This window comes from Lampetra fluviatilis, chromosome 59 (assembly GCF_964198595.1).
Source record: "Lampetra fluviatilis chromosome 59, kcLamFluv1.1, whole genome shotgun sequence".
NCBI lineage: Eukaryota > Metazoa > Chordata > Hyperoartia > Petromyzontiformes > Petromyzontidae > Lampetra > Lampetra fluviatilis.
Window position 1 is genome coordinate 4,867,480 of NC_136333.1, and position 27,999 is coordinate 4,895,478.

Here is a 27,999-nt window from a genome sequence, read left to right on the forward strand (position 1 = left end):
GTCATCACGCGCGTGCGCCGATGACGTCATTCCTGCGTACGACCGCGCTTGGGGAACGTCGTTACCTCATACGCGGGGGTGGGGTGCGGGGAGGAGAAAGGGGGGGAGAGGGGGAGGGGGGGGCGCGGTGACGTCATCCCGCAAACCAACGCGCGGTCACAGCGCGCGCGTGCGGCGGTGACGTCATACCCGCACCTCGCCGACGGAGACGAGGTGGGGAGGGGGAGAGAGAGAAGCGAGCGAGCGAGCGAGAGGGGTCAGAGGTCGCGCCTTCTCTGCCGGAGCCCATGATCCCCATATGCCCGCTTGTGTCTGTCACTTACGGTCAGTGCTCGCCCCCCATCTCGAACGCGCAGCTCGGGACCCCCCCACGCGTGCGCTCGGTTCTCGGCGCGACGCCTCGGTCGGTCGGGCGGGCGGTCGGTCGGTCAGTCGGGCGGGTTGGTTGGTGGGGGGGGGAGAAGTCCATCATCGTTGCGCGATGGTGCATTGATTTGTGACGAGAGTTTCGTTCGTGTGCCCGCTGCCCTCTGCTGCTGCTGCCTCTGTCGCTGCCGCCTCTGTCGCTGCCTCTGCTGCTGCCCCTGCTGCCCTTGCTGATGCTGCTGCTGCTGCCGTGGTTTGTTGTGTGGGTGGTGCAGTGTCTGGCCGGCTCGGGGAAGAGGCGAAAATGGCGGCCAGCAATTACTTCGGCTTCACGCACGGCGCGCCGCAGTACAGGTGACGAGACAACACACACACACTCACACTGGCGAGAGAGCGTGTGGCCCGTGTGTGTGTGTGTGGGGAGGAGGGTGGTGGTGGTGGGGATGCGACAAGAGGGGGGTGGGGTGAGGTTCCGCGTCACGGTGGTGGGATGCTGGTTGGGGAGGCCGCGCGCTATGCCGAAGGTGCGAGACGCGACATGACACGGCTCTGTGTGTGTGTGGTTGTTGTGGTGGTGGTGGTGGTTGTAGAGACGGAGAGAGAGACGAGTTCGTTGACACATTCGTTCTAATCGCTTTGGTCAATCGACGGTCCGCTCATGTACACACGTTCACCTACCAAATGTGCCAACCTACTCACCCACTCGCCCACCACCACCAAATCACCGACCTAATTCGCCCATCATTCATCTGCACATTTACTCACCTACCAAATCACCTACCCCACCCACTTGTTCACATTCTTGATCGGCTAACTACTCATCCTTGCATTCATCCACACATCCATCTACTCACCTACCCACTCGCCCACCACCACCAAATCACCGACCTAATTCGCCCATCATTCATCTGCACATTTACTCACCTACCAAATCACCTACCCCACCCACTTGTTCACATTCTTGATCGGCTAACTACTCATCCTTGCATTCATCCACACATCCATCTACTCACCTACCCACTCGCCCATTCACCATGCAAATCATTTGCCCACCCACCTTTCCATGGATAAACTCACATATGCCTCTCTTCATTCCTGGAATCACCAAATCCATCACCTAACCACAAATTCTCCCGTCCACTCAACCGGTCCACCTACCAAACTCGCCCATCCACGTACACATTCACGTGACCAGCCACTCGTCTTGACTGATCTTCTAGCTTACGCGTTGACATTATTACCAGTTTGCACATTCACTTCACCATGAACTCGTCTACGCATTCACTCATCCATTTGCTCGTTTTTAACCACTCATCCATTCAACCATCCACCCATCCTCTCACCTACACAGTCGTATCTGCTGTGCATTCACTCGCCTATCCACCAACCATAGCATATACTGTGTACCCATCCACTCATCCCACCCTGACGCTCATCACTCTGCCACCTCGCTCACCGATGGGTTTGTTCGCTCGCCCAACCCAAGCGGTACACGAACTCGGCCACTAAACCGCACATCATGTGGGTTCGGTCCCACTCGCCCATCATCCACCGTGTAACTGCATAACCGCCTCCATTCACCGAGCCATCAGATCCGCTTGTTGTTGTTGTTCGGAGTAGGGGGCCCCATTGTGCCTAGGCTCATATTGCCACAGGGTATATTAACTGGCGTGTCGCCGATGTTGACAGTGATGGCAAATTGTGTGACCGGCGATTGCTGGTAGCAGGCGTCGTGTGAATCGCGAACAGAAATTATCGCGGCCAAAAACTCTCCTCCTACACCCCATTACGTTGCTTTCGGTTTTTTTTTGGTTTCAAACCAACATCGATTTTCTGTGAATGTTTTTAATAATCATCGTCCCCTTCGTTGACCTTCACGGCAAATTATCTGTTGGTCGGACGTTGTGTTCCCTTTCACGCAAACTCTGTAATTGATTGCAGTCTGATTTGTGTTGTTGTTGTGGCTGTCGGTTGTTTTTAGAAACCCGGCGATTCAGTGCAGGAATTCAATGATTGCTGCAAAAAATTGCTTTGCGCTGCCACTGAAAATCCTGCCCACTGGCACCAAAAGCTTCACAACTAAGTAAAATGTTGTTAATGATGTTGATTTCCTGTTGGAAAGTTATTTTTTTTAACAAATAAGGATCCGCAACTGTGAAAGGTATTTTTCTCGTCTAAAAAAGAGGGACCCATGCCTCCTCATACTTCATACGTTGTGCCTGTTATATTAGGCACGGTCATGTATGGCGGTTGGTGAATTGCACGATGGACTTGAGTTTGATTCCCGGTCACGGCTATAACGTCACTGGCAATGGATCCGGCGAGGAATCATCCCCAGTGGTGATCTTGTATCGGGCTCAAATTCCAAATGGCTCGCATGGCGGATGCAACTCTCTCATGAAATCGTGGGGTTTCTGCGCAAACCGAACAATGTGCTCGTAAGGAGAAGCAAACCGTGGATCACCTCGTGAGATTCCCTGCAGCACCACGATGCACTCCTCAAGATTTTCCAATGACAACACCAGAAGCGGTGGCCCCTGCAGAATATTAGAAAAAGACCCATATAGGTTGGACAGGAGACGTGACAAAGAAGAAGATGACTGGCAAGTGATAGCAGAACCATTTCTGGTGTTGCCCTTGACCAGCCCGAACTGACCCGCTGATGCAGTATGGTCAGACCACCCCCATTCAGTACGGTCAAACAAACCCCTATTCATCCAGCACGGGAATGGCCACCCTAAATAAATTATTAGTAATCGCCGTTAAGCGTCGAGTAGTGCGCGCAACTGTCGCATAGTGAAGTCAAATTCACACCACTGATGCCGAAGGTGATCTCAACTAAAATAATGGCTTGGTGCTCACTGGAACATACCCATATTTGGAAAATTTTGCCACATAAAAAACAATGTGTGCACCATCAAGCTGTTTTTATATGACTTTACAATTGATATAATTTTCTAACATTTTATGTTAATACAAATTTTTAAACTAGTGCTTCATCCAATCTGTATGTATACGTAAAATATGTAACACTTAATGGCATACTTAATTATTAATGGCATTGATGTTTGTGACTCAGACCATCAAACCCTTCAGGGTCAATACATCCTAAACCACTCTGGGGACATTGCCGGTGGCTGCAATGTGCAGAAACTGACCCCTGCCATAGGAACGTGGAACTCCCACCACTGATTCTGGGCCACCAATAGAGATAAGCGCTCGCTGCCTTGCGATCCATTGAGCACGGGACCACGCTGACGTTTGCTTTGTGGCTTTTTGAAACGAACGCAAAGCGTTTGGTCGCGTGAGGACAAAAGAAAAGTGGGCGAGGTGGCCCACACCCATGATAAGTGGGCATTTGTTAAAAATAGCTTTGTAGCTCATCAGATTCCTCCAGTAGAAATTAATATTCTGATTTTGGAGGGACAGGTTGGTGAATCCCACAGTTTTGTGAGGCTCCCAAAAGCTTGTGGGCTGCGAGGTGGCCGGTAGATAGCAGCACAACAAGTGTGTTTCCCCCGATTCCACCCGTGATTCTTCAAAGGTTGTCCCCTGATATGTGTGCTGTGCGCTTTCTCCGAGTTTTTTTTTCCCTCCCTCGTAAAGCCGAACACTCGTCCTAAATGAATTGCCCATATATCAGCAGGACTTGACCAGAAAAAAGAGAGTCTTGAGACTCAGTGAGGGTTTCCTCTGTAAATGAATGACACCATTTGATAGGGAAAGCAATGATTTTCCCTTCTCACGAGTCTATAAATTGTCATGATTCAGGTTCACGATTTCGTTTTGGGAATCGGTTGTTGGGAAAGGTAAAGATGTAGCCCTGCATTTACTTTCTCACACAACTTCTGGCCAAAGTGTCTCCACTAGAGGGAGCTCTTGAGAACCACTCAAGAGTATTTGACGTCCTCTTCCATGCTGCTCAGATTTCTCGAAAGAGGTTGGGTTCTCTTGTATGGCCAATGAAGAACAACTGTATTCAGTTATCAGTGATTTAGCCATTCAATTGCTTTGAGAGTTGGTGAGTTTCAGATACAACCACCCACTCTTGCTTGAAAATTTATTTTGAGCGCAGTGTGAAGTCACATGGGCTATGGTGTGGAGTTCTTAGCCACAATTGCACACAGGAGCAAGTCTTTGAATTTCCCCTTGTGTGTTAGGTATCCGCGTCTTCCGTGGTTTGTGCAGATCCTGTTAACTGCTGTCCATTGTTTCCGTGGAAGGTGGAAGCCAGGCATTGTGTGGTGGTGGGGTCGCTGATGAGCTGTATGTTTTGGAAGCCAGGCAGTGTGGTGGTGTTGGGGTCGTTGATGAGCTTAGTGTTGTGGAAGCCAGGCAGTGGGTGGTGGGATCGCTGATCGGGTGTTTGGTCCACAACATTTCGATGCTAAAACGCCCAAGTTCTGGACCTCAGCCATGGATGCGGGATGTTGTTAGAATCGTCGTTGATCGGCAGGTTTGGGTCGACTTCCGATCGGTGCAGTTCATGGAGGAGTGTTGCAGCGTCGTGGCACCTACCCGGTGGTGCGATATTTGAGAGTACAGGGAAGCCAAGGCGCTGGTGTAGATGTTAAAGTTCCAGTGATGGTCCACGCGGCAATTTTCAGTTTGGTGTCACTGGGCCGACAGTTGCGGCTTTTTGTCAGAACTGGGGCAGCAGTTCTGTGCGGTTGAGTACACCGCAAGGCATTGGCCCATGTCCGAAGCGCAAATCCATCTACCCCCCAGCTTGTACTGGCCGGTGTGTGAATGAGGTTCACCCTAGGTTTTGCCGGTGACCTTTTTTAGCCGGTCATTAAAAGCCAGCGTGCCGTCAAGTGTCTCGCCAAGAAGAGTCCGGTTCTGGTCTCGTCACACCTGTTCCCCCCGCGGCATTGAGTGTGACTTGGGCACTGCTGCGACGACGATCGAATTCCTTGGGTTCGGTGTCGCTCGCCGCTTCCGGAAGTTGCTCCGCCGTTGACTTTGATTGAGGTCGGCACGAGGAGTGGCATCCGCTGCCCCGAGGCTGCGGGCCCCTTGTAGCCGGTGCCAGGCCGTCCGCGTACAGGGACTTGCGGGACGATGGCTCGTGTAGACGCTGAACATCATCAGCCCCGAGCGCAGACCCCCTGGTGAAGCGCGTTATTCGGGGTGCGGGGTGTGCGCTGACCTTCTCGCCAAGGTAGGCACGCGACATTCACTCGCTCAGCATTTTACAGATCAGCTTGTAGTGTTCAGGCACAAGCGGTAGGATTGTGGCCAGCTTCACCATGAGACCTTGCTTCTAAATCTTATTGTTGGTCGAAGACAGGTGGTTGAAAGCGGCGCTGGGCCTGACTTCGCTTTCGAATGTTTCGTTGTAAAGGCCGGGATTTCAGTCACTGCAGCTTCTTTGGGGCCTGAACCTAGCTTGTTGGGAGGATGGCTTCGATGTTGGGGCCGATTCTTCTCAGTATCAGGCACCGCTTTATACTGCTGGGTGGATAGAGGTTGGGGGATTTAAGAAACTTCCGACCGCCCGCACCGGGCGAACGAATCGAACCGCCGACTTCTGCGTCGCAAGTCCCCAGCCGACGTTAAAGACCACAACGACGTCGTTTGTAACAAATGGTTACGCCGTGCAAACGCCGATCGTTAAACGCCTGCATTACGCGCGCCGGTGTCTCTTTACGCGGCTCTGCAGCCAGCAGCCGACGGCCGTGGCCTATTCCCACCCGTCCACGGCCGTTAGCTACACCATGCCGCAGGCGCCCACCGTCTACGCCCCGGCCGCTGCCGCCGCTGCCGCCGCCGCCCCGGCCGCCGCGGCGGCGGCAGCGGCCGCAGCCGCCGCCGCTCGCGCCGCCCCCACCGTGGCAGCGTCGCCGGCATATGGCGCCTACGCCGCCGCTGCCGCCGCCGCCGCAGCGAGCCACGGCGCCGACTACGGGTACGCACAGCGCCAGCAGGAAGCTCCGCCGCCCCCGCCGCCGCCCACGACCACGCAGAACTACCAGGTACTGCGCCTGCCTTGTGCGCTCGTACCACCGCCTGTGGCTGGCTGTCGCCTCTCCGTCTCTCTCCCGTTCTTCCCCATCTCTTCGCTGTCGTCCTTACATCTCACCATTCCCTCCACTCTCGCCATAAACCCCCTTTCCATCTCCCTATCTCCTTGCATGTCTTTCTATTTCCTCTGTCTCCTCGCCTCCCCCCCCATAGCCCCCACCTCTCCAGATCAAATGCCATGTGCCTGCTCGTCTGGTGTTGTGAGCGCCTGAATGTGTCTGGATTTGTGAATTCTACAGGTTAAGAGGCTCCCCACAAAGACTGTGGCCCATTCATCATCATTATTGACGATTCACAACTAAGGTTAACATCCTCAATGCATTGGCTCTGTCTGACTGTCCGACTGTCCGAAGATTGGGGTCACGATAACTCTCACGAAGGTTGACCTCGTGCAGATCAGGCGGCGATTGCAAAGTTGCGTGTGTTTTTTTTTTATGAAGAACTTACCTCGCGGACGACCGGGTTACATTCGCCAAAGGGGTTGGCTAAAATGTAGCAATATATTCCACAGCTAATTCCGCAGGCCATGGCTGCCGTCATCGGCCATAGGAGGAACCACATGCATGATGTCACACACCTCCCTTTGCCTTGGGAGATGCAAGGACCCGGGCAGGGAAACCAGGTGAGGCAGGCCTGGTTTGCGTGCGTCGGAGGGGGCGGCGAGGGGTGATGACCAGAAGGCCTCAACCGCATTTGTGTTCAAAATTAATGAATTATTATTCCTCCCCTAACCCTTGACCCAAGGAGACCTACACCTATGTGCGCTCGTCGGCTGGGGTCGTCGGATATGACAAGCAATACTACCCACAGCCGGCCGTGTCTCAGCCGCAGCACACCGGCGCCGAGACGTACTATCAGAGCGGTGAGTCGCCGGCTGATGCGGCCAAACGTCCCGGGTCAGCCGGGACGTACGTGTGTTGAACTTCTTTTGCACCATACGTAGCCAACCGTGCTAATGGGAGGTGGTGGACAGTCCCGTATATGCTGCACAAACCATGGCAGTAGATGCGGATACCTGATGCACAACATGGAATTTTAAAAACTCTCCAGTAGTAATGTGTGACCGTGGTCATCCAGAACAGACCATATAACGACGCAATGCCCCGATCTACAAATACGAAGGGGAGACATCACGGCGATGGTACACTACTCCGCTGCTCCTCACGCGGTTATCTGGCTTGACCACCTGAATGTGACATTGCAGTTGTTGCTCTGCGTCTACATCAGCAGCCACACGACAGAAAGAAGACCGTTATAAAAGATAAAAGAAGTTAAACCGTTTAGAAACAACGTCCGGTTGGCCTCTACGGTGATTCGAGTAAGGATCGATCGCGTTGGGATCTACGGATGAAATGCGCCTTACAAATGTAAACGACTGCCATCGTCATCGTCATTATCTTCATTATCTTCTTGGTTCTTTCGGTAAAGTCAAGTAAAAGGGAAGTAATAAAATAATAAAAATAAAATTACTTCCCTTCTACGTGACTTTACCGAAAGAACCAAGAAGATGACTCCCTGCAGTCACGAAAGCTTTAAATCGAGAATTTATCTTCATTATCTTCTCGTTTCTCCGCTTCGTTGTTTCCGCAGTGATCCCGCCGATCACGTCGAGCCTGTCCGTGTCGGCGGCGCAGAAGGTCGGCTTCAGCCAGTCGGCGCCGCAGTTCACCCAGACGCAGCAGCCGCGCCAGGTGACGGCCATCAAGCAGGCGACGCCAAGCACGGCGACGAGTACCTACACCGTGTACCCCGTGAGCTCCGCCGTGCAGCCCGTGGTGGCGGCGGCGCCCGCCGTGGTGCCCTCCTACACGCAGAGCACCAGCTACAGCACCACGCCCGTCACCTACACGGGTACGCCGCACCCGGGATTGCACGCGCACGTGTGTGTGTGGGGCGCGTGTGTGTGGGATGCGCGTGCGTGGGGTGCGTTTCAGAGGTCGCAAACGGGTTTTGATTCCTTACCCGTACCCGGCCGCACCAGGGTCGCAAATGGGTACCCGTACCCGTACCCGGCCGAAATGAGTGACAAACGGTGACTCACCAGTGACTCACGGCCTACCCATACCCGGCCGCACCAGGGTCGCAAACGGGTACCCGTACCTGGCCGGGTACGGGTAGCCGGGTATCGGGTAGGGTACGAGTATCGGGTACCGGGTTGCGACCTCTGGCGCGTTTGCGTGTCTGAACGAGCTACAGCACCGCGCCCTACCATTGCGTTCGTGGGTACGCCACGGCATCCGTCCCATGTGGGACGTGAATGTGTAAATGTGTGTGTGTGTCTGTCCCGTGACCTGCAGCCAGCAGGCGTTCGACACTCCGCGTGGCTTCAAAGTGCACATGGCCTGGCACAAGCGCCATGGTGACGTCACTGCCACTTAGTAGCAATTTGCTGCTTTTGTTGTTGGGGGTGGTGGTGCAGTCGTTAGTGCACTGCACTACGAACCTGGCAAACCGCGTTTGCTTCTCGTTGATGGCCAATAACAGTGGCTTCCCCTCTGTCAACTCAGACTTAAATGAATGCCTGGTGTCGTGTGTGAAACATCACCACGAGGGAGACAAAGATGGCCTGGTGCTGGTCACCCACCCCCTTGTGTGTCGTGCCGGCCTTCATAGGCGCTCGCTACCAGCCCTTGCCACAGCAGTCCGTTAAAGGCTTCGCGGGAGATCTTTCTCTATACACTCGCATCTGCGCTGTACGCGGCTTTGCCCTGACACGCGCGTGACCTGCGTGCGCGCGCGCTCGCAGGCGGCGCGTACTCGGGCTACGAGGCCGCGGTGTACTCGGCCGCCACCTCCTACTACCAGCAGCAGCAGCAGCAACAACAGCAGCAGCAGCAGCAGAAGCAGCACGTGTCCCCCTGGGGGGCCAGCGCCTTCAACAAGAGGTCGGCGTTCCAGGGCAAGCCGCCACGGCCCAAGCTCTCGCCCAAGCAGCCGCAGCTGCACTACTGTGACGTCTGCAAGATCAGCTGTGCCGGGCCGCAGGTGATCTTAGCAGGGACGGTTTGCGCCGTGCGCCGGCGGTTCCTCTCCGTTTGGCCGTTTTCCCTTCTTAAGTCGACCCGGCGGTGCCTTGAACCCGGTGACCGGAGTTCGATTCCTAGCCACGGCTAACACCAGCGGTGATTGCTATCTAAACCGGTCCCAGCTCTCCACCCACCCACCCTGCCCTTGACCGTCCCGTACGTGCACACCAGCGTGGTCACACAACGCACGTAATCGACGTGACGTGGGGAGGCCTTCATCCAGCGGTGGATAGAGCTGCAATTCTGTAATTCTTTGTTTAAAGCATTTGTATTTATATGTCGCTTGCTAAATTACCACCGCTGCAGCCCAGGACTCCTTGCGATACAACCCATCTCGACCAATCCAACGCTGTGCTGCAGTAGAGCCTAGGGGGAACTCCAGCGGGAGCTGTCCCTGTGTGGCACAAGGTGTGCACAGCTCTCTTCTCCCGTCCAACCCTTTGTAGAGGCCACTGGGTCCGTGAGCTTCTAGCAGCAGCAGTCGCCACTTTCCCCATTTTACACGCTTTTATTTAACTCACTCTGTCTGTTGTTGTTGTCATATCCTCAAATCTTGTAACTCTATTTTAACCCACTTCCCAATGTGCTATGGACTGCAAACTTGGCATACTTATGTCATACTGATGACAATACTATATTCTATAAATAAAATAAAGTAAGTATTTTTAAACATTAATTTTATGTTATGTTTCCTGGAGTCGTGGAGTTCTGCCATTACGAGTAGGGTACATTTCATTAAAGCGTGTTTAAAAAAATATTTTTAAATATTACTTATTGCAATCGTCATCGTCATATCCCCTGCTGATATTTCCTCATCACTGCTCTTCTCTGGTGTCTCCTCCCGTCCATTAGTCCATTTTTGTCTAGGACACCCTCTGCCTGCCTCTTCCGCTAGCGCTGCCATGGCCGTTTGGTGCCATTCTTCCGACGTGACCGCACACCGTCGCGGTTCCTTCATTCCCGTCTTGTTTTTGTTCGTTCCATCTTCAAGTTCCCCCCCCCAGTGTCTTCATCGCTCATTCCTTCTCACGTCCATTACTGCCGAGCGACGCGCAGCACCGGGCCTGCGAGGCTGGCTCTCGGTTGCATTCCCCCTCGCTCTCTCGCTCTCTCGCGCGCCCTCCTCCCGACAGACGTACCGCGAGCACCTGGAAGGGCAGAAGCACAAGAAGAAGGAGGCGGCCGCCAAGGCGGGCACGGCGACCACCACGACGGCGGGCCGCGCCACCCAGCATCAGCTGCGCTGCGAGCTGTGCGACGTTACGTGCACCGGAGCCGACGCCTACGCAGCGCACATCCGCGGTGCCAAGCACCAGAAGGTGCGGGGAAGCCTGCCGATTGGTCCGTGGGGAAATGTTATGAGGCCGTGAAGGTTTCCTGAAGGTGTTGTTCTTTGTGTAGTCGATTTCCTAATTCGGGCACCTTACTAACTACTGTAGTCAAAGACGATCGCACTAAGCATGGTCTTTTAACAATAAAACTTTTATAATGAAAATGAAAAACCCCGACAGCCACGAAGCACAGCCTCCGACTCGCGCTGTCCCAAAAATGGCGGGAAGAGAAAATGGCTCCGTCCCTCTTAACGTGACGGCAAAATATAAGTTGCCTGCATTTGTGAGTTGCGGGCGCTGCGCGTGACCTAATGGCGGAGGTGCTCGCGTGCGCGTTAAGGTGATATTACACTTAAACTAACTACGTTTTACACCAGGTTGGCTCCGCACGAAGTTTGCACGCTCATCTCCCCCATCCCGGCGCCGCGACGATGAGCCTCGCGGTGACCCATGGTCAGGATTCCGACCAAAGCTGCCGCGCTTGAGCCGTGATCTCTCTCCCCCCCCCAACACCCCCTTGCGCACCAGGTCGTGAAGCTACACACTAAGCTCGGCATACCCATCCCGGAGCCCGCTCAGGACAGCCAGCCCGCCGCCACCGCCACCACCACGGCGGGGGCCAAGGCGGCTTCCGCCACGGCCAGCGGTGCCGCGGCCGCGACGGCGGCTGCTAAGGGAACGCCGGCGTCCACGCCGGCCGCTGCCACCGCCGCTGTCGGCGCCGCCGCTGCCGCCGCTGCGTCTATCGCATCGCCAGCAGCTAAAGTGTTGCCCAAGAAAGTGGCGACCCCCAAGATCACATTTGTCGGCAAGTGTCTCGTGCGTGTGTGTTGTGTGGGGGCAGGTTGTTGAGCGGTCCCTCGTGTTGGTGGTCATGACGCTCGGACGTTCAAAGAACCACGCTGCGACTTCGGAAACTTCTCCAGCGCGAACGTTCTCTAGAAATCCATAATAGAGTTTTTTTTGTGGTTAGATCGCCACCACCCGACACGGCCAACGAGTAAGGGTTGTCACGTAGACGGAACGTGCCATTCGTTGCGAGTACATTCATAATAGGTTTTTGGGTCAGATCGCGTTATTTATAAATGTGTCGTAACCCTCCACCACCCGACACGGCCAAACAGTAAAAAATGTGTCACGTTTTTCAAAGGAAAAAATAATTCACTTCTTTGGCCCACCGCTGTGCTGAAGAGAGAATCAACAGCATTAAAAAAAAAATTTGAGTAGCACGACGTTTCGCTGATAATTACAATCAGCTTCATCGCGCAAGAATGGTGAAGCTGTCCAGTTGCTTCCGGTCTTAAATAGAGCAGCATCAGGGTGACGTCATCATTTAATTAAATTCAATCTGGTGCAGTGATTCGAGGCAAAGAGGGGGAGGGTATTGTACAAGTACAGCACACTTGTGTGTTGGAGAGCCAAGCCACAACATTTACAATTTGAGTACGACGTTTCGACCAGTAATTACAATTCGCTTCATTAGGCCAGATTTGTGTAAAAATCCTATTTCCTTCCTTAAAGAGAGGGGTCGATGTGATGGCATCACTTGTGAGCACTTCCTGCGTGAAGTGGGGTGGGGGGATTAATGAACGCATAGAAATACAATTGGTATCCATTGGCGGTTAGGTTATTTATAAGGTAATCAACGTATATTATGCATGGACATTATGCATGCACATTGAACTTGTGCATCGTGTCGATTGTGTCGACTAAAATAGCCGAATTGGCAAGTTCTGTTTACGTGACAAACCTTGCCGATTGGCCGTGTCGGCTGGTGGCGGGTTTAACGACACATTTATATTTTCACGCAATCGAACCCAAAGCAACTTGTATCATGGATGATATTGGTCGTGAAAGCGTACGTCTTCTTGGTTCTTTCGGTAAAGTCACGTAGAAGGGAAGTAATAAAATAATAAAAATAAAACATAATAAAACAATTCTCACAACGTTTCGGCCACAACGCAAGCAGCCGTCTTCAGGTGAAGAATGAGACACTGCCAAGCTAGGAGCTTATATATAAGCTGAGTTGGAGGTGGAAGAAGAAGAGAGCCTTAACAAAAGAATGTGCATATCAAGAGGAATTTAGCATATTCATGGGAAATGCGTACGTGTTAAACCGTTCTCTAGAAAGTAGCTTTTGTCTCCTTACGCTTTGGAAAACCCCGTGGATATAGCCATTCTGCTTCCGTAGGAATGTGGAATTTCCGCCGTTGACTTGGTAGCCGCCGATAGGGATCTGCGTTCTTCCAACGCTTGTTTTGCTTTTGGGGGAAGCCGCGAGTCGTATCACGGGGGTTATTTGCCATAATAGAGGTGTTTTTTTGGGTTAGATCGCTTAAATTTAAATGTGTCATTAACCCTCCATCAGGTCAATACAGCCAATTACTAAGGTTTGTCGTGTAAACGAAATATGGAAATTGGTTACTACATCAGCACACCGGCCGTGTGTTGGAGAGTAAACCCACACACATTTACAATTTGAGTACCCGTGACATTTCGCTGGCGATTACAACAACAACAACAACAACCAGCTTCATCGGACGATATGCCAGAATCGCGAGGGTCATATTTGGCCATGCTCCACCACGTATGAAGGCGTGGAGCGTAGACTTGGGCGCACGACAACGGACTTTGCTGCACCGCTCTCCGCTGACATTGTACGTACATATACGTACGTTATGTTCAACTTGTTTCGCACCACGATACGTAGCCAACCGTGCTAATCGGAGGTGCGGGTGAAGGACAACAAACTTTAAAAGAGAAAAAGCAGCTCTAAAGAATTGTGTTTTCAAATTGACGCAGCCTCACAACCTAGGACGTAGCCAGATCTGACGCCGACGATGACGCCGACGATGTGGTGGGTCCGCGGCATGGCGCGCGGGGCAGGTGGCAGCAAGCTGCAGACGACGGGCGGCAAGATGGAGGAGGTGAAGGTGGCGGAGTTGAAGGCGGCGGAGCAGCCCATCGTGTGCCAGGGCGAGGAGGCCGTCGAGTCGTCGCCCGTGCAGGACGTGCTGCCCGTCGGATACGACTACGTGGAGGAGGTGGGCACAGGCGCCGGCAAACGCCGCGCGTGTGTGCGCACGCACGTAGCCTTCGTGTTGCGTAGCCTTGGTGTACGTACGTATGTGAGTATGTCGAGCATGTAGCCAAGCGTACCCATCGGAGGTGCGGCAAATCACCGGAATGGGAAAAAATCCGGTGGACGAAATATAGTCCGGTCTTGTAAAGAAATGTGTTTGTCTAGAGATGATGATTTAAAAGTTGCATAGCTCCAGTGGCTTCCTAATAACGGAAGGAAGGGCTTTGCAGATGGCCGTAGTAGCGCATCTGAAAACGCCACGCGATGCAGGGACCAGCGTCGTTCAAAAATATACCGTCGGGGAAAGTGCTGTTAGCGAGTAGCACCTATGAAGGCCGGCAATGCACACGAGGGGGCGGGTGGCCAGCCCCGAGTCTGGCTGCCTTTGTTTCCGGAGTGGCGATGTTACACATTGCAACGGGTACTCATTTAAGGCTGAGTTGACCTAAGGGAGGCTCAGGACCAGTTCACATAATCGCCACTGGTGTTGGCTGTGAGCAGGACTCCATCTTGGGTCGCCGGGTTCATAGCGTACACTCTAACCGCTACATTACCGCATACGCGTGAGTTGGTGGGGTGAATGAGTATTTTTGTGAGCTGCAATGTGGTGTTTGTGGGTGCTGGTTAAACTCGTTGTTCTGCATGAGCCGATACAAGCCAGTCTGGTAGGCCCAGGAGGGGTGTGGGGGGAAATCAAAACGTTCACACAAAAAAACAACAAACGTAACCAAAGATAACTGGAAACGCCAATGGTCGCCCTACGCAGGTCTGCAACGACGACGGGCGAGTAATCCGATTCTACTGCAAGCTGTGCGAGTGCAGCTTCAATGACCCAAACGCCAAGGAGATGCACCTCAAGGGGCGCCGCCACCGCCTGCAGTACAAGGTACGCTGAGGCGCTGGGTACGCTGGGGGCGCTGGGTACGCTGGGGCGCTGGGGTGCTGGGTACGCTGGGGGCACGGCCCAGGGCCGCTCGCTGTGGCTTTTCTCCCGTGTTTTTTTACGTCAAATAAAGATGAAAGCCCTCCCTCCCTCGCCCGCCCGCCCCGCGCGCAGAAAAAAGTGAACCCGGAGCTGCAGGTGGAGGTGAAGCCGAGCATCCGCGCCCGCAAGTTCCAGGAGGAGCGCGTGCGCCTCTCCTTGCAGAAGGAGGAGTACTGGCGGCGGCGCGAGGAGGACGAACGCTGGCGCCAGGAGATGAGGTGAGCGGCGTCATCGGCGACTGACTCACGGTCACATTTCAGTTTCCCCCATCTTAGCCAGCGCACAGCCCTACCCGCTCACCTGCCCGCCCGCTCACCTGCCCGCTCGTTCACTCAGGCCGTGCGGCGCCATCTCTCGCAGGCGCTACGAGGAGGAGTTGTACTGGCGCCGCGTGGAGGAGGAGGGACCGTACTGGGAGGAGCGCTGGCGTTTCGACGGCTTCCCGCCAGGACCCATGCACCGCCCGGGTCCCCCCATGGCCCCCCCAGCTCCCATGGTGGGTGCTTGCAAATTGTATCGGGGGAAATCTTGATTTAGACTCGAAGAATTCGATGGGCTACGAAGCCCCTTTTCACGGATGTCCAGTAAAGTGAGGGTCGTCCCCGGTCTCGTGAGTTCTCGCGGCAATCCGTGAGACGGTTCGTTGCAGTTTATTTTGAAGTGCCCTACGAGCCGAGAAGCTCTTAAATCGGCTTCCATCAACAAAAACAACACCACCGCTTCGGCAAACGCAGCAATTCACAGTCAAAGAAATCAATAATACACTATAACAGAGAAGAGGAATAAAAACAATTGAGAGCAAATCACGATGCGCTGCCGTTGTGCCGCGCCGCAGGCGATGCGCCGCCCGGACTCGCTAGAGGACCGGCAGGTGATGGGGAAGCACACGCTCATCTACCCGACGGAGGCCGAACTGTCCGCCGTGCAGAACATCGTCTCCCACGTGGAGCGCGCCCTCAAGCTCGTCTCCGTCCTCTACAGCCTCCCGGCCGCCGCCGCCACCGCCACGGCCGCTTCCACCGCGCAGGAGAGCGCGTGAGTTACGAGCGTGTACACCGCATGTGAGCATCTTGGCGGCGGAGTCGCGAGTGGAAATCGACGCCAAGGGGGGGAGCCGATCGGTGGCCATCTCCCCCGCCACCTGACGTGTTGGCCACCGCCGCGCAAGATGACGCGCGAGTGCAGCACTGCGCGGTGCGTCGGGCAGTCGCGATAGCAACTTCTTCCCCTCTGCGTTATTCCCACCGGGGTGGTTTGGTTGTCGTTTTTGTGATCGGTGAAAGTCGTAGAATTGACGATCGAACAGAAGTTCTGTTTTAGTCGCGGTCGAACCAATTGGGCACGAGCGACAGTCCGTAACGGCGCGTTGCATTCGATCGCTGTCGGTCAGCGCTACCATCTTGTCGCTTGTCGAAACGCACGTTGGAACCCGTCGCCGCCTAATCCGTGCGCATGCCGCTCCCACGCCGTTGCCGGCTCCCTCTCCCCCCCGGCGCTTGCAGCGCGCCGCCGCCGGCCGACAAGTCGGACCCTCCGCCGCAGCGGTTGCTGAAAGGCGTGATGCGCGTGGGGCTGCTGGCCAAGGGGCTGCTCCTGCGCGGAGACCTCAGCGTGGAGCTGGTGCTGCTGTCCGTGCAGAAGCCGACAAAGTCGCTGCTGCTGCGCGTCGCCGACGCGCTGCCTGCGCAGCTCGCCGTGCGTACCCCAACCCCCCGAACCCCCCTCCCTCCCTCCCTCTCTCTCTGCGCACACGCACGCAGCGACGCATGCAAGCACCTACGCATGACCTCCGTCGATTTGTGGAGTTATGAGATGACGGCGAGAGGAGACACGAACAGTGACCGTTCTAGACTAAGACTCAAAGTCTAGAGCAGCGGTTCCTAAGCGTGTGAACACGGTGATCTGCAAATTGTATTTGAGGGTTGACAGTGGCGCGCCGGGTCTAGAGAGATCGGGAACCTCAGGTGTGGTGAACAACATCCACACCTCACCGTGTGGAATTCACGGCCGGAGGAGTCCAGCGAGAGTCGATTCTATATGCGAGTGGCGCGCGATGTTTGCCGCGTTGTTACGCATCTCTCTTTGATGTCGCGCTCTCGACCTCTGACCCCGGCCGCCCCCGCCCCCACCCACCGTTCTCCGCACGACGCCGCCAGTTGGTGACGGATAAGAAATATGAGGTGACAAAGAAGGTGGACGAGGCGGCGGTGTTAATCAGGGCGGTGGGCGAGCCCAAGACCGAGGTGATCGTCCACCTGACGTCCCCGGACATGCGGGAGCTGCTCTCGGACACGCGGGACAAGGACGCAGGTCGGTGCCCCCGTCGGCGTCCCGTCCGTTGTGTGCGGTCTCGCGATCCGAGCAGAGTTGATCCTGGTCCTCGCTCGCTCGCTCGAAAAGACTGTCTGGGAATAGCCCCCGATGCTGTAGGCCGTGGGATGTGTGAGGTGGCCAAGAGATGGGAGCACAGTTATCGATAATTATCGAATCCTCCTCGCATGCGGCGGGGGTTTTTTGCCGGGCCCTCCGGTTTCCTCCCGCACAAAGCCAAACGCTCATTACTGCCATTGGCCAAACATCCCAAGGCAGCAGGACCCTAACTGACAAAGTGAAAACGCCTGGATGTTGAATGCAGGCGTGTTGGCATGTAATCTCACCAACTGCCACACAGGCAATTCCGGGACAGCCCTGGCCCCGAGTGTGCGTGCGTGTGTGTGTGATCACGTGTGGTTCGCGCCACTGCGCGACAATTGCCGGTCATGGCTAACATCGGTGGTCATTTTTGGAACCTGTCCTGGGCCTTTCGCCTAAGTTGACACAGCCTTGAATGAGTACCCGGTGCGCTGTTTAAATATCGCCACTGAGAAGACGAAGGCGGCCGGGCCCGCGGTGTCTGGCTTAAAAACACCCATTGTCGTGCGCCGTGCCGGCCTTCATAGGTGCTCTCTAAGAACACTTGCCCCAACGACCTGCGTAGGCTTTACGGGTTATCTATGCGTCTCTGTGCGTGTGTGTGCATGTCCGTGCCTGTATGTGTGTGTGTACGTGCGGAAGGTCCGGGTGTGACGTTACTTGCCTGCGTAGGAGTGGGCCGCCGTGGCTGTGAATGGTACATGGCGGCCCGCTTCTCCACACACGTTCGTTCTAGCGGGAGGGTTTGTTTTCTCCGAAATCCCCCCCCACCTCCTCCCTTCCCATCACCCCCCCTCCCCTTCACACAACAACCCCCCCCCCCCTTTCCCATCCATCTGGTCGATCCACTTTGATGAATCTGTGTTCAGCTTGCAGGTGACCAATCAGGAGGCTCCTTGCTGCAGACCGCTCCGATTGGCCGCCGCTGCTGCTGCACTGTGGAGGATTTTTGACCAATCAGTCACGAGTTTCCACAAGGCGTTACTGCCACTATTGAGCCCCCGTGCCAGGGAGGGCGAGTCTGTGCCGTGGGATGGTTTCCTTGGGCCTCTGGACAGTGACAGTGACGGACCGACTCCACCATGGACCATAGACCCAGACTGACGCCCCCGCCTCTGACAGCCTCTGTAGAGCAGCGCTTCTCAACTCGTGGGTCCCCCGGGTGGGGTGGGCCCCACACTCCTCTCCCCCCCCCCACCCCCCACAAGGCCGTGGGAAGTGGTCAACAGAACGGTTGCAGAGATGCTCCGATCTCTTTCACAAAATGTTATGTATTTTGCTACCCATTACGCAGCTGATTTAGTTGACTGAAGAGGATGCAAGTTTATTAGCTTTTATTCCAATTATTTGGAGCATTATTGACGGATTTGCTGAGGTTGTTTGTTTGTTTATAATTTGTACAGCTTTCCCATGAACACTTTATGGCATTCTTCGGGTAGTTTTAATTTGGGGAAAATATCTCATTGTTGCATGGGCGATCCGTGAAAATCATTTTAGCATTGAGTCATCGACACTGAACTCTAGACTGACTGACGGACGCCGTCTTTGTAGTCTTTCGACAATGATAGACCGGCACGCTAATTTTAATGCCGTCATCGAATACCCACGTTTGACACACACACAACACACCGCCTTTGCCTACGGAAACTTTCCCATTGCTCAGGCGCGTCGCTCCTGGCCGCTTTCTAGACCGACGAGCTGCGTCCGAAGGGGGGGGGGGGGGGGGGGGCGGGGCAGAAGCTCCACTTGGGAGCCACATTTCGCAGTCGCTGACATTCAGCGATTCCCGACTGCCGAGATCACGACGGCCCCGTAAAACACACCGGAGGGAACTGCCGACGCGGCTAAGAGCGAAGAGACGCGACGACGATAGCAAAAAAAAATTGCTTTTTTCAAAACCCAGCCGGTGTGCCGTTTTGGCCAATGGGAGGGTGGGGGGGGGGGGGCGGAGGGGCCCTTTCGTCCGTGGCCTGGCAGTTAGTTGCGCTTGAGCCCGTGTCCGAGATGCGCTGGCTGGCTATCCGCGTACGGGGGGGGGGTGTACGTCCCTTCCCCGCGGTGTCCCGAGCCGTCCGGAATTACGGAGCGCCGTGCGGGGAGTGGCACCAACTTTGACGTCCGATTTATGAATGATCGGTGACGATGGTGAACAGAGGAGTGGTGGCGGGGGGCCATGAAGGATGTCGATGTTTCATCACCGCCAGCCTTCTTCAGGACCGATATCGTCCTTCAGCAGAAGGCCATTCGGTCGAAACGCCGGCATCCTTTTACCTCCCACCGCCCCCCCCCCCATCACGTGTCCACAAATGGCTGACTTGACTTTTTTTTGCGCTAAAACCCAAAAAAGCGTAAGCTCCGGGGATCCGCGCGTCGCGCCCGTAATTCCGTGCGCCCACCCGACAGTTCCCATTTGCAGAAAAAAAAAAACCCCCCTCGCGACGGAATGTTGCCGCAGACGATGCCTCAAAAGTCAGAGCTGTACTCTGATGGCAGTTGAATCTGCGGCGGTAGCGTTTGCTTTATTTTTTGTCTCGACGCTAAAACAAAATGAAAAACAAAACACCATTATACCATATTCTTGGTTCTTTCGGTAAAGTCACGTAGATAGAAAATAAAATTAAAATAAAGCTAATAAAATTTAACGAAATAAAAATGTAAAATAAAAGTAATAAATTGAAAAGAATAAAATAAAAAAACCCACGATGTTTCGATCGCAACACAAGCGGTCTTGTATTTTTATTTCATTTTCTATCAACGTGGCTTTACCGAAAGAACCAAGAATATGAATTGCTGCAGTCACGAAAGTTTTAAAGTCACCATTATACCCAACTGGTCAAACACCCGTCCCTCACCAAGACTGTGCACAATCCGTTTTAGATGTAACCACCGGTACGGCGAAAGACCCCCCGGACGTCTTGGACAGGCAAAAGTGCCTTGACGCCCTGGCAGCCCTTCGCCACGCTAAGTGGTTCCAGGTTCGAATTCCGTTTCTACTCCTGTGGCCTTATGAGCACATTCTATCGCTAAGAGAGTAAAGTAACAAAAAAAATAAGCGTTTTAAAACCAGATACCCGCGCACTCCGATTTTTGGGTTTTTCCCCACCACCCGCGTTGGTGCCATCCTCTTCGCTCATTCGAATGGAAGCAGTTGAAAGTGTCCTTGCCGTTAAAAACGGGTTTAGTTTCCCGTCGCAGTCATACCTGTCAACCCCTTATCAGTGCCCTCTTTTATTACAGACTAATTCAGACCTTATTGGTCACCCCGTGCCCTTATAAATCTCAACGTTCATCCTACAAGTCCTGCAACGGCTGTACGTCGTATGGACCTCAAAACTCAATTTCCCTGTACAAGAATACGGGGTTGAACCGTATGGGTTGACAGGTATGCAGAGTGACGCGACGCTCGAGTTTGGCACCCACCCTGGCTCACTCAAGGACTGTTTCATTCGGCGCGAAGGTTTTATTTGTTGCAGAAACTCCGTCAATGCAGTTGTGCGGTCCTTTCCGGGTTAGGCTGAGCGTTCAGCTTCTGCCCGCGCGCGACTGCGGGCATCTTCGGCGGGCGAAGACGCTCGCGGTCGTGCTTGGGGGGAGATTCTGAACCGAGGCCTCGCCCGGGAAAGGCGAAGCTCTCGAAAGGACGTTCGGTCGACTGGGCATTATTTTCACCCCAGTCGCGAAGTCCCTTTGGCTCACGGAGTTTGAAGTAAAGTGACGCTATCGTCGTGCAAAGCTTTAGATGTGAACGTTTGAAGCCGAATTGATTGAAACAAAAAAAACATGAAAACCCAAAAATTGGATGCGCGTTAATTGTTGTATTAAGAGCAAGCTGTTTTGAACCCGTTAATGTCATTAAAAAATGACCAGAAAGTAAATCCAGTCCGTAGAAACTTTGATTAATCGTTGATGTTAACCATGCTAATGATAAAACAGTGAGTTGATGTTAACCCTTGTAACGAGTAACCGGAGCCGGCTGTCCCAACCAGTGACACGGCGGCGCTCCGCTGTGCAGCAGATAACGACGAGAGAAAAAAAAAAATCTGTTTTTGTTCCTTATCGAGTGAGATGTTTTATTTAATTTCGTTTTATTTTGCTAATTTCTGGTCATTGTATGTGCCAAATCCTTTAGCTATGTAGTCGTTTTTTTCCCCCATGGCAATTTTTCATAAGGCTGCAAGCAAGTAGCCCAGTGATTAAAGCGCGTGCTGCTTCTCTACGTGAATATATATATTTGCTTTCTTTCCTTTGACCTTCAGTTTCTTTATCCGTATTGCGATACTTAAATCTCAACGTGACGGCACGCAGTTTTTTTTCGTGGTGTTGGCGATCGGCAGCAGCCGGCGTAGAGACGAGGAACGGCGGACCAAAAATGGAAGCACGCGTTTTTATGTTCGTGAAACCGGCCGCTTTTACAAAAGTTTAATTTGCAATATCACAGCCAGCTACATTAAAAAAAATAACAGACTAAATTTTAAATTCCGCGACAGTCGCCAAACTAAACCCCCCTGTCGGCAACAGCCCCGGATCAATCCGGTGACGGCGCGGGAAATCAACATCGCACTCGGCATCGTACTTGGCCATTCAAACGTTCCCCCCCCTCCCCTCCGGTTTCTGCACAACGGGGATCGGCGGATCATCGGTTTCGCTTGGCCGTGTTAAAGGAGCCGTCGTTGCTTCCGCCGGATTGTCTGGTGTGCTTTGCTAAATCTGCCGAAGCGCGTTCTGGCGTTTATTCCGGAAGGACGGCCACACGGCCGGATAGCCGCACAGGCAGGCGAGCAAACGAGCTCTCGTCTAAGAGGCTTCGCCGGCTGCTGCCGCCACCGCCACCGTCACGAACACCAGCGGCGAGAACGTCGGCACGAGACCGCCGCGGTGGCGACGCCGCGGTAACACGGCCGGCGCGGAGCCGCGGGGTGCACGCCCGCCACGGCGCCGTTAGCGACGATGGATTTGTGTTGTTGTTTTGTTTTCTCGTGTGCGCGCTTCTTTGCGTTGGGTGGCGCCCCCCCCCGCTGTTCTAACGATGGCGACAGGCTAGGGCCACGGGCCTGCAGTCGTGCGTCGTCGTCATGCGCGTCCTGCGCGACCTCTGCTGCCGTGTGCCCACGTGGGGGAGCCTGCCCAGCTGGGTGAGATCTCGACGACGATGATGATGATGATGACGACGACGACGACGATGACGACGACGACGATGATGACGACGACGATGACGACGACGATGATGACGATGATGACGATGATGACGATGATGACGATGATGACGACGATGACGACGATGACGACGATGACGACGACAACGATGACGACGATGATGATGACGACGACAACGACGACGATGACGACGACGACGATGATGACGACCGCGCTTGACACAAGCCAGAGGGAGGAGGGGGGTTAAACCTGGATCACTGGTACCTTTTTGGCAGTATTAAAATGATGAAAAAATAAGAATAGGCTTTACTCTTTCTGACAATAAAACAGGAGGTTTTTGGATGTTTAAACAGTGTTCGACTTTACGGCCTTGCCTCACCAGTGTCCGCCTTTTGGCGGTGTTCTCTGTTCTAACACTGGTGAGACACAAGGCCATACAGAAGGCTGTCCTCTGGTGTCGGCCAATTGGGGGGGTGTAGGAGAGGGGGGGGGGAAGGGAAAAAATATAAAATATAAACATGCTTACTCTTTGAAATTATCATTTCCGTTTGAGCTCTGTAAGCTTACTACCTCTACTGGGATAATGCAGTTGCCGGCTGCCACCACTGCTGGTACAAGGACCTTGAGGGAGCTGTGGAGAGGGGTGTTTCGGGGGCTTTGCCACACTGGCCCAGACGTCTTAAAAGACGTGACATGCCAGTTGGGTTAACCGTGGTGAACCCATTTATAATGATGTTAATTACCTCGCTTGGTATGCAGAAGGTTGTGGGTTCGATGCCGACCCTGACGCCTGCTGTATATTTGGAGTTTGCGTGGATTTTTCCTCCGGTTTTCCCCGCCACATTTAGAATCAACGTCACGCGTTGGGGAGTATTTGGCTGCTATACATTTGCACGCGATAAGCCACTTCGTTGAGCTATCATTTGTGGCCAGGTCGCTTCTGAAAAAGAGCTGTAGAGTTCGGTGCGCTGCGGCCAACACCAGTGACGATTCCCCTAGGTCGACTCGGCCTCAATTGAGTACCCGGTGCGGTGTGTAAACATCGCCACTGGGGAGACAAAGCCAGTCGGGCCTTCATAGGTTCTACTTGCAAACGGCACTTGCCGCAACAGCCTGTTAAAGCTACACGGGGAGGGGGGGGGGGGATCTTTGTCAGTGTCTCCTGTGTCTTCGCGTTGTCTCCCCAGGCCATGGAGCTTCTGATTGAGAAGGCCATCAGCAGCAGTGCGGGGCCGCTGAGCCCCGGAGAGGCCCTGCGCAGGGTCCTGGAGTGTCTCGCCTCTGGGATTCTGTTCCCCAGTGAGTGACTCTGCTCGTGTCAGCGCCCACCCCCCACGCCCCACCCCCCCACGCCCCACACTCCCACACTCCCACACCCCACGCGACGTTGACCGGCCGTGACGCCGCCGGCGGCCTCATTGTGGTTCTTTTGCGCGCAGACGGCCCGGGCCTGTACGACCCGTGTGAGAAGGCCCCCACGGACGCACTGGCATCCATGACCATGCAGCAGAGGGAGGAGGTCACCGCCAGCGCTCAGGTATCCATTGCACGGCGATGCGGGTGGGGGGGGAGAGGCGGGGGGGGGGGTGGACAGCGGAATGGGGGAGTTGCTAACGGCGGAGGTGGTAACGGGGGGAGGTGGTAACGGCGGAGGTGGTAACGGCGGAGGTGCTAACGGCGGAGGTGCTAACGGCGGAGGTGCTAACGGCGGAGGTGCTAACGGCGGAGGTGCTAACGGCGGAGTGACGGTGCTGATGTACTGTGCGTTGAACTTCTTTTGCACCACCGTACGTAGCCAACTGCTAATCGGGGGGGGGAGGGGAGGACAACAAACGGAACACAAAAAGCAGTTCTTAAGAAGTGATGATGATGATGATTTGAAAGTGCATAGCTCCCAGTGACTTAGTAATGTAGGCAGGAAAGAGCGTTCCAGCTCAAAACGACCTTGGTCCTCAGCAGCTGCAGTCCCGTCTGGCGGTACAGGGTGCTTCAAAAAAATGTTAACACTTATATGGGACTATCGTTTTTAATGGAAAAAGAACGGATAATAAATACACTGTAACATGATAACAAATGTGTGTTAATCGCTTCAAAAAGTCAGTCTCTCTCCACTTGTTCGCCATCGTTGCCAACGCGTGCCTGGAATCTTCTCCAAGTGGTCTCCAGAGCCCGGAGGCACATTTCTCGTGGTGTTGTTAACATTGTTTTGAGGCACCCTGTGTAGTATATACCTCGTGCTCCGCAGGAATGGAGAAGCGCACCTGAAAGCGCCGCGGCGATGCCGTGACCGTCTCAAAAGTGAACTGTGATGGTCACTGGCGTTGATGCTTTGGGTGGTCATTGTTAGTGGAGTTGGTGGTTGTGGCGGTGGCGCTGTTGCTGTTGGGGTGTGGCGGTCGTGGTTTTGTTGGCGGCGGTGTTCGGCGTGATTGACGGTGGTGTCGTTCGCGGTGTCGTTAGCGGCGATGGCGTGAGCGGTTCGTGGCGTCGGCGGAGTTGGCGCTCCGTCCGTTCTAACCCCGCGCGCTGCCTGCCGCCCCCGTGTCTCCCCCCCGCAGCACGCCCTGCGCCTCATGACGTTCCGCCAGGTGTACAAGCTGCTGGGCATGGACACGCCGCCACTCAGGACGCAGGCGCGGAGCCACAACCGCAAGCGGCGCTGCGACGGAGGAGAGGAGGGTGACGGCGACGGCAAGAAGGACAAGAAGGAGGCCTAGGGCAAGGGTGGCGGGGGGGGGGGCGGTGGTCACCCTGCTGCCCCAGCTGGCACACCCGGCAACACGCTGCCCGCCCGCACCGCCCTGCCCGCACCGCCCGGTCCCTGCCCTCGTCCTCGCGCTCCTCGCGTCTCTCGCTCGGTTCGACCCCCGTCTTTCCCGGCTGCCATTAATGGCGTCGGCAAATGTCGCTCGCGCAGCTCGCTCGGCTCGCTCACTGTGCGCCGGGGTGGACGACCGCGGGGTGAGGAGGAGGAGTGATGATATTTTTATTTAAGGCCGCAGCGGCAGCAGATGGATGACGATCATACGAAGGTTTTTTTTTTGTCGGTTTACGGTTTGTCACATTCCTCTGGCTGCTATGCCGGCGAGTCGCTCATCATTTACAGAGTTTTAAAATTGGTTTGGGAAGTCTCGTTTCAGGCAGCGGCGCCGCGTCTTCACGGGCCTTGGCATCTGCCGATGAGACCCAGAAGTTCAAAAACCAGTCCATGACTTACCTGCTTAAAAAAATGCCCCCCTGGAAAGCATCCGTTCCGGAAGGCCGGATGTTCCCGACGTAAAAAAACGCTGCGGAGGAATGGACTTCCCATGTGGCTGCGCTGGATTAGTTACTCGGTTAATTAAGCCTGCGGTCCGCATATGCAGCCGCGGTTGCAGAGCGAACGGCAAGAGGGCAGCAGCAGCAGCAGCCCTTGCCGTCCGTCCGTAGCTCCGTGCGCTTTCTGCTCTTGGTGACGTAAATCACAAATAAAAGACGTGGGCCCTGGTGACGAGCCACAATCGGGGGAGCTGACCGCGAGGTCGTGTGTGTGTCACCCCCCTCCCTCGATTGCACCACCCCAACCACCCCCCTCCCTCCCCCCCCCATACACCAACGGCGATATCGCAGGGATTGCCGTGCGTCTCCGGAACGAGTCCGTTAGGTTTAAGCGGACGACTCGGTAGGGCGGCGTCGCGCTCCCCTGCGTCGCTCTGCCACGATGTTTTCGTGCTGAGCGGGTGCGGTCGTCGTGCGGAACGCCCCCCCACCCCTCACCCTCCCGTGCGCCCACCACCACCACCGCCGTCCGCCGTGGTGGCGCGAGTTGGCGTTCTACCGTAACCGGTGTTAACCCGCCGACTTCGGCAGCAACCCAGACTCGGATATGGGCTAGACTTTTCATTCTAGCTGTACACACACGCGCGCACGCTAAGAATGTTAATGTATAATAAATAAATAACCACATAAGTTAGCGGACGCAAAAAACCTCGATGTCTAGATGTTCTGAAGATTCTGTAGGGACGGTGAGTTTCGGCTCAAGTGAATTTGTGTTACATTTTGTTTCTCATTTCAGTTTGTGACTTCCCGTCGTGAAACCGGTGATTAGCTGCTTCGGCAGCGCTGCTGCGTAGAGGAGAGGGGAGGAGGGGGTGGCTCCTGCCGCCGTAGAGGAGACCCCCAGCAGGCAGTGCGTTAGGGGGTAGAGCGTGACGCAGAGAGGCCCCCCACCAACCCACCGCCCCGTGGTTTCCTTCGCAGTGAACTCATCATGTCGCTCCCACTAATACCAACGTTTTTGTTGCGGGTCGGATCTCACATTGGGAGCTTGCTGATATATGGCCCTGACAGTTGCACTCCAAGCGTCGGACAGTTGAGCGTTTATTCGACAAGTTCTAAATTTAGTTAATATTTATTTGTTAATTTCAACGAAGAGAACCCCCCTAAAACCTAACACGAATCTTATGCCTAAATTCAATCTGCCTTGTTGATCCAGTCCAGGTTGTGTTTTTGATGCTGTGGCTGCTGCAGCTGCGGTTGCGGTTGTTACTGCGGCTGCTGTTACTGCGGCTGCTGTTACTGCAGCTGCTGTTACTGCGGCTGCTGCGAGGATGGCCAGTGGGCCTACCCAAACACTGCCAGGACTGGTAGCAAAACGTGGGCTGGATTAATGGGCCAATGCAGAGTAGCAGCCCGAGCTAAAACCCCAGTCTCGGTCCTTCTTGAGCGACACGATCAGGGTGGGGGAGGGGGGTAAACAACTTGATTTGGTTGCCCCCCAAGTGCTTTCAGGGCTGCCACTGGCTCGTTGTTCGCCTCGGTGTCCGACGTTTTTCTCTCCACGTGCCGGCAGCTCTGGGAACGGAATTCAGTTACTCCACCCCACCACCCCCGGGAGCGCAAACGTGGGATGTTACGGAGCCCGAAGACGCGGCAGGAGGAGGAGGAGAGAGTCGTCCAAGCACGAGCGCGGAGACCGACCGGCTCGTTGGGGCCCAGACAGTGTCCCGCTCGCTCCAGGAGCTTTGTTTTCTAAGAACGTTGTTGTTGTTTTTATTTATTTCACGTATTTGTGCGCGCGACGGCTTTTACTTTTAACCAGTTGTGTCCAGTTTGTTGACGTCGTCGCGAGCGACGCACACGTGCGTTCCGCATGTCCCTTAAACTCCACTGCCGGGCTTTATCGCGACTCCCCTTGCTCCACGTTTTTCGGCCTTGCCCGGGGCCCACGTGTGGCGGTGCCGCCGAGCGCGTGGGCATTGCAAAAACGTGGCACGGAGTCGCAGAGGCCCAGGACGTGGCTTTTGTGGGCAGCCGGTGGCTGAATTACTGACTTGACCTTGCATGCTTTCAGGCTTTCAGGCTTTCAAAACTCACTGCGTAGTAAGAGTTACCGTTGTTTTTTTATTTTTTTTAGTATTATTATTCAGACGATGCTTGTTGGTTCCAGAGCTCTCGCCCCCTTTGTTCTTGAAGGTAACGCGATTGGCAACACCTTTTTAGTTTGTGACACAAACAGGACACGGGGGGAGAAGCTGCGTCGTGACTTCCGTGTACAAGTGCAGTGTTGTGTTTGGATGTCGGTGTCGCCCGATGTAGAATTAAAAACCTCGAGAAATAAAACAACAAGTGCTGACA

The 27,999-nt window shown here is 54.6% G+C and overlaps 1 protein-coding gene across 7 annotated transcripts; it reads left to right on the plus strand.

Annotated features, from left to right (window-relative positions):
• Positions 1 to 201: 201 nt before the first annotated feature.
• Positions 202 to 27,990, plus strand: ZFR (zinc finger RNA binding protein). 7 transcript variants are annotated; one of them, XM_078880921.1, is made up of 21 exons: positions 202 to 324; positions 642 to 720; positions 6,032 to 6,344; positions 6,905 to 7,015; positions 7,138 to 7,255; positions 7,984 to 8,244; positions 9,140 to 9,378; positions 10,553 to 10,738; positions 11,279 to 11,558; positions 13,637 to 13,794; positions 14,599 to 14,718; positions 14,890 to 15,035; positions 15,154 to 15,313; positions 15,653 to 15,852; positions 16,320 to 16,512; positions 16,974 to 17,127; positions 20,107 to 20,204; positions 22,266 to 22,361; positions 23,571 to 23,682; positions 23,823 to 23,920; positions 24,942 to 27,990. In XM_078880921.1, exons 1-21 carry the CDS (start codon positions 288 to 290, stop codon positions 25,098 to 25,100), a joined length of 3,318 nt encoding a protein of 1,105 aa, XP_078737047.1. In that variant the 5' UTR covers positions 202 to 287; the 3' UTR covers positions 25,101 to 27,990. The 7 variants fall into 7 exon arrangements, with proteins under 7 accessions (XP_078737047.1, XP_078737049.1, XP_078737048.1 ...); XM_078880923.1 differs by having other exon boundaries at positions 15,178 to 15,313; XM_078880922.1 differs by having other exon boundaries at positions 7,141 to 7,255.
• Positions 27,991 to 27,999: the final 9 nt, after the last annotated feature.

Bases quoted from the DNA above. Each gene is read 5' to 3' on its own strand.
- ZFR (XM_078880921.1), top strand. From the start codon at position 288: ATGATCCCCATATGCCCGCTTGTGTCTGTCACTTACG. The intron at 721-6,031 runs GTGACGAGACAA...GCGGCTCTGCAG, and splicing joins CACGGCGCGCCGCAGTACAG to CCAGCAGCCGACGGCCGTGG. The intron at 6,345-6,904 runs GTACTGCGCCTG...TATATTCCACAG, and splicing joins CGACCACGCAGAACTACCAG to CTAATTCCGCAGGCCATGGC.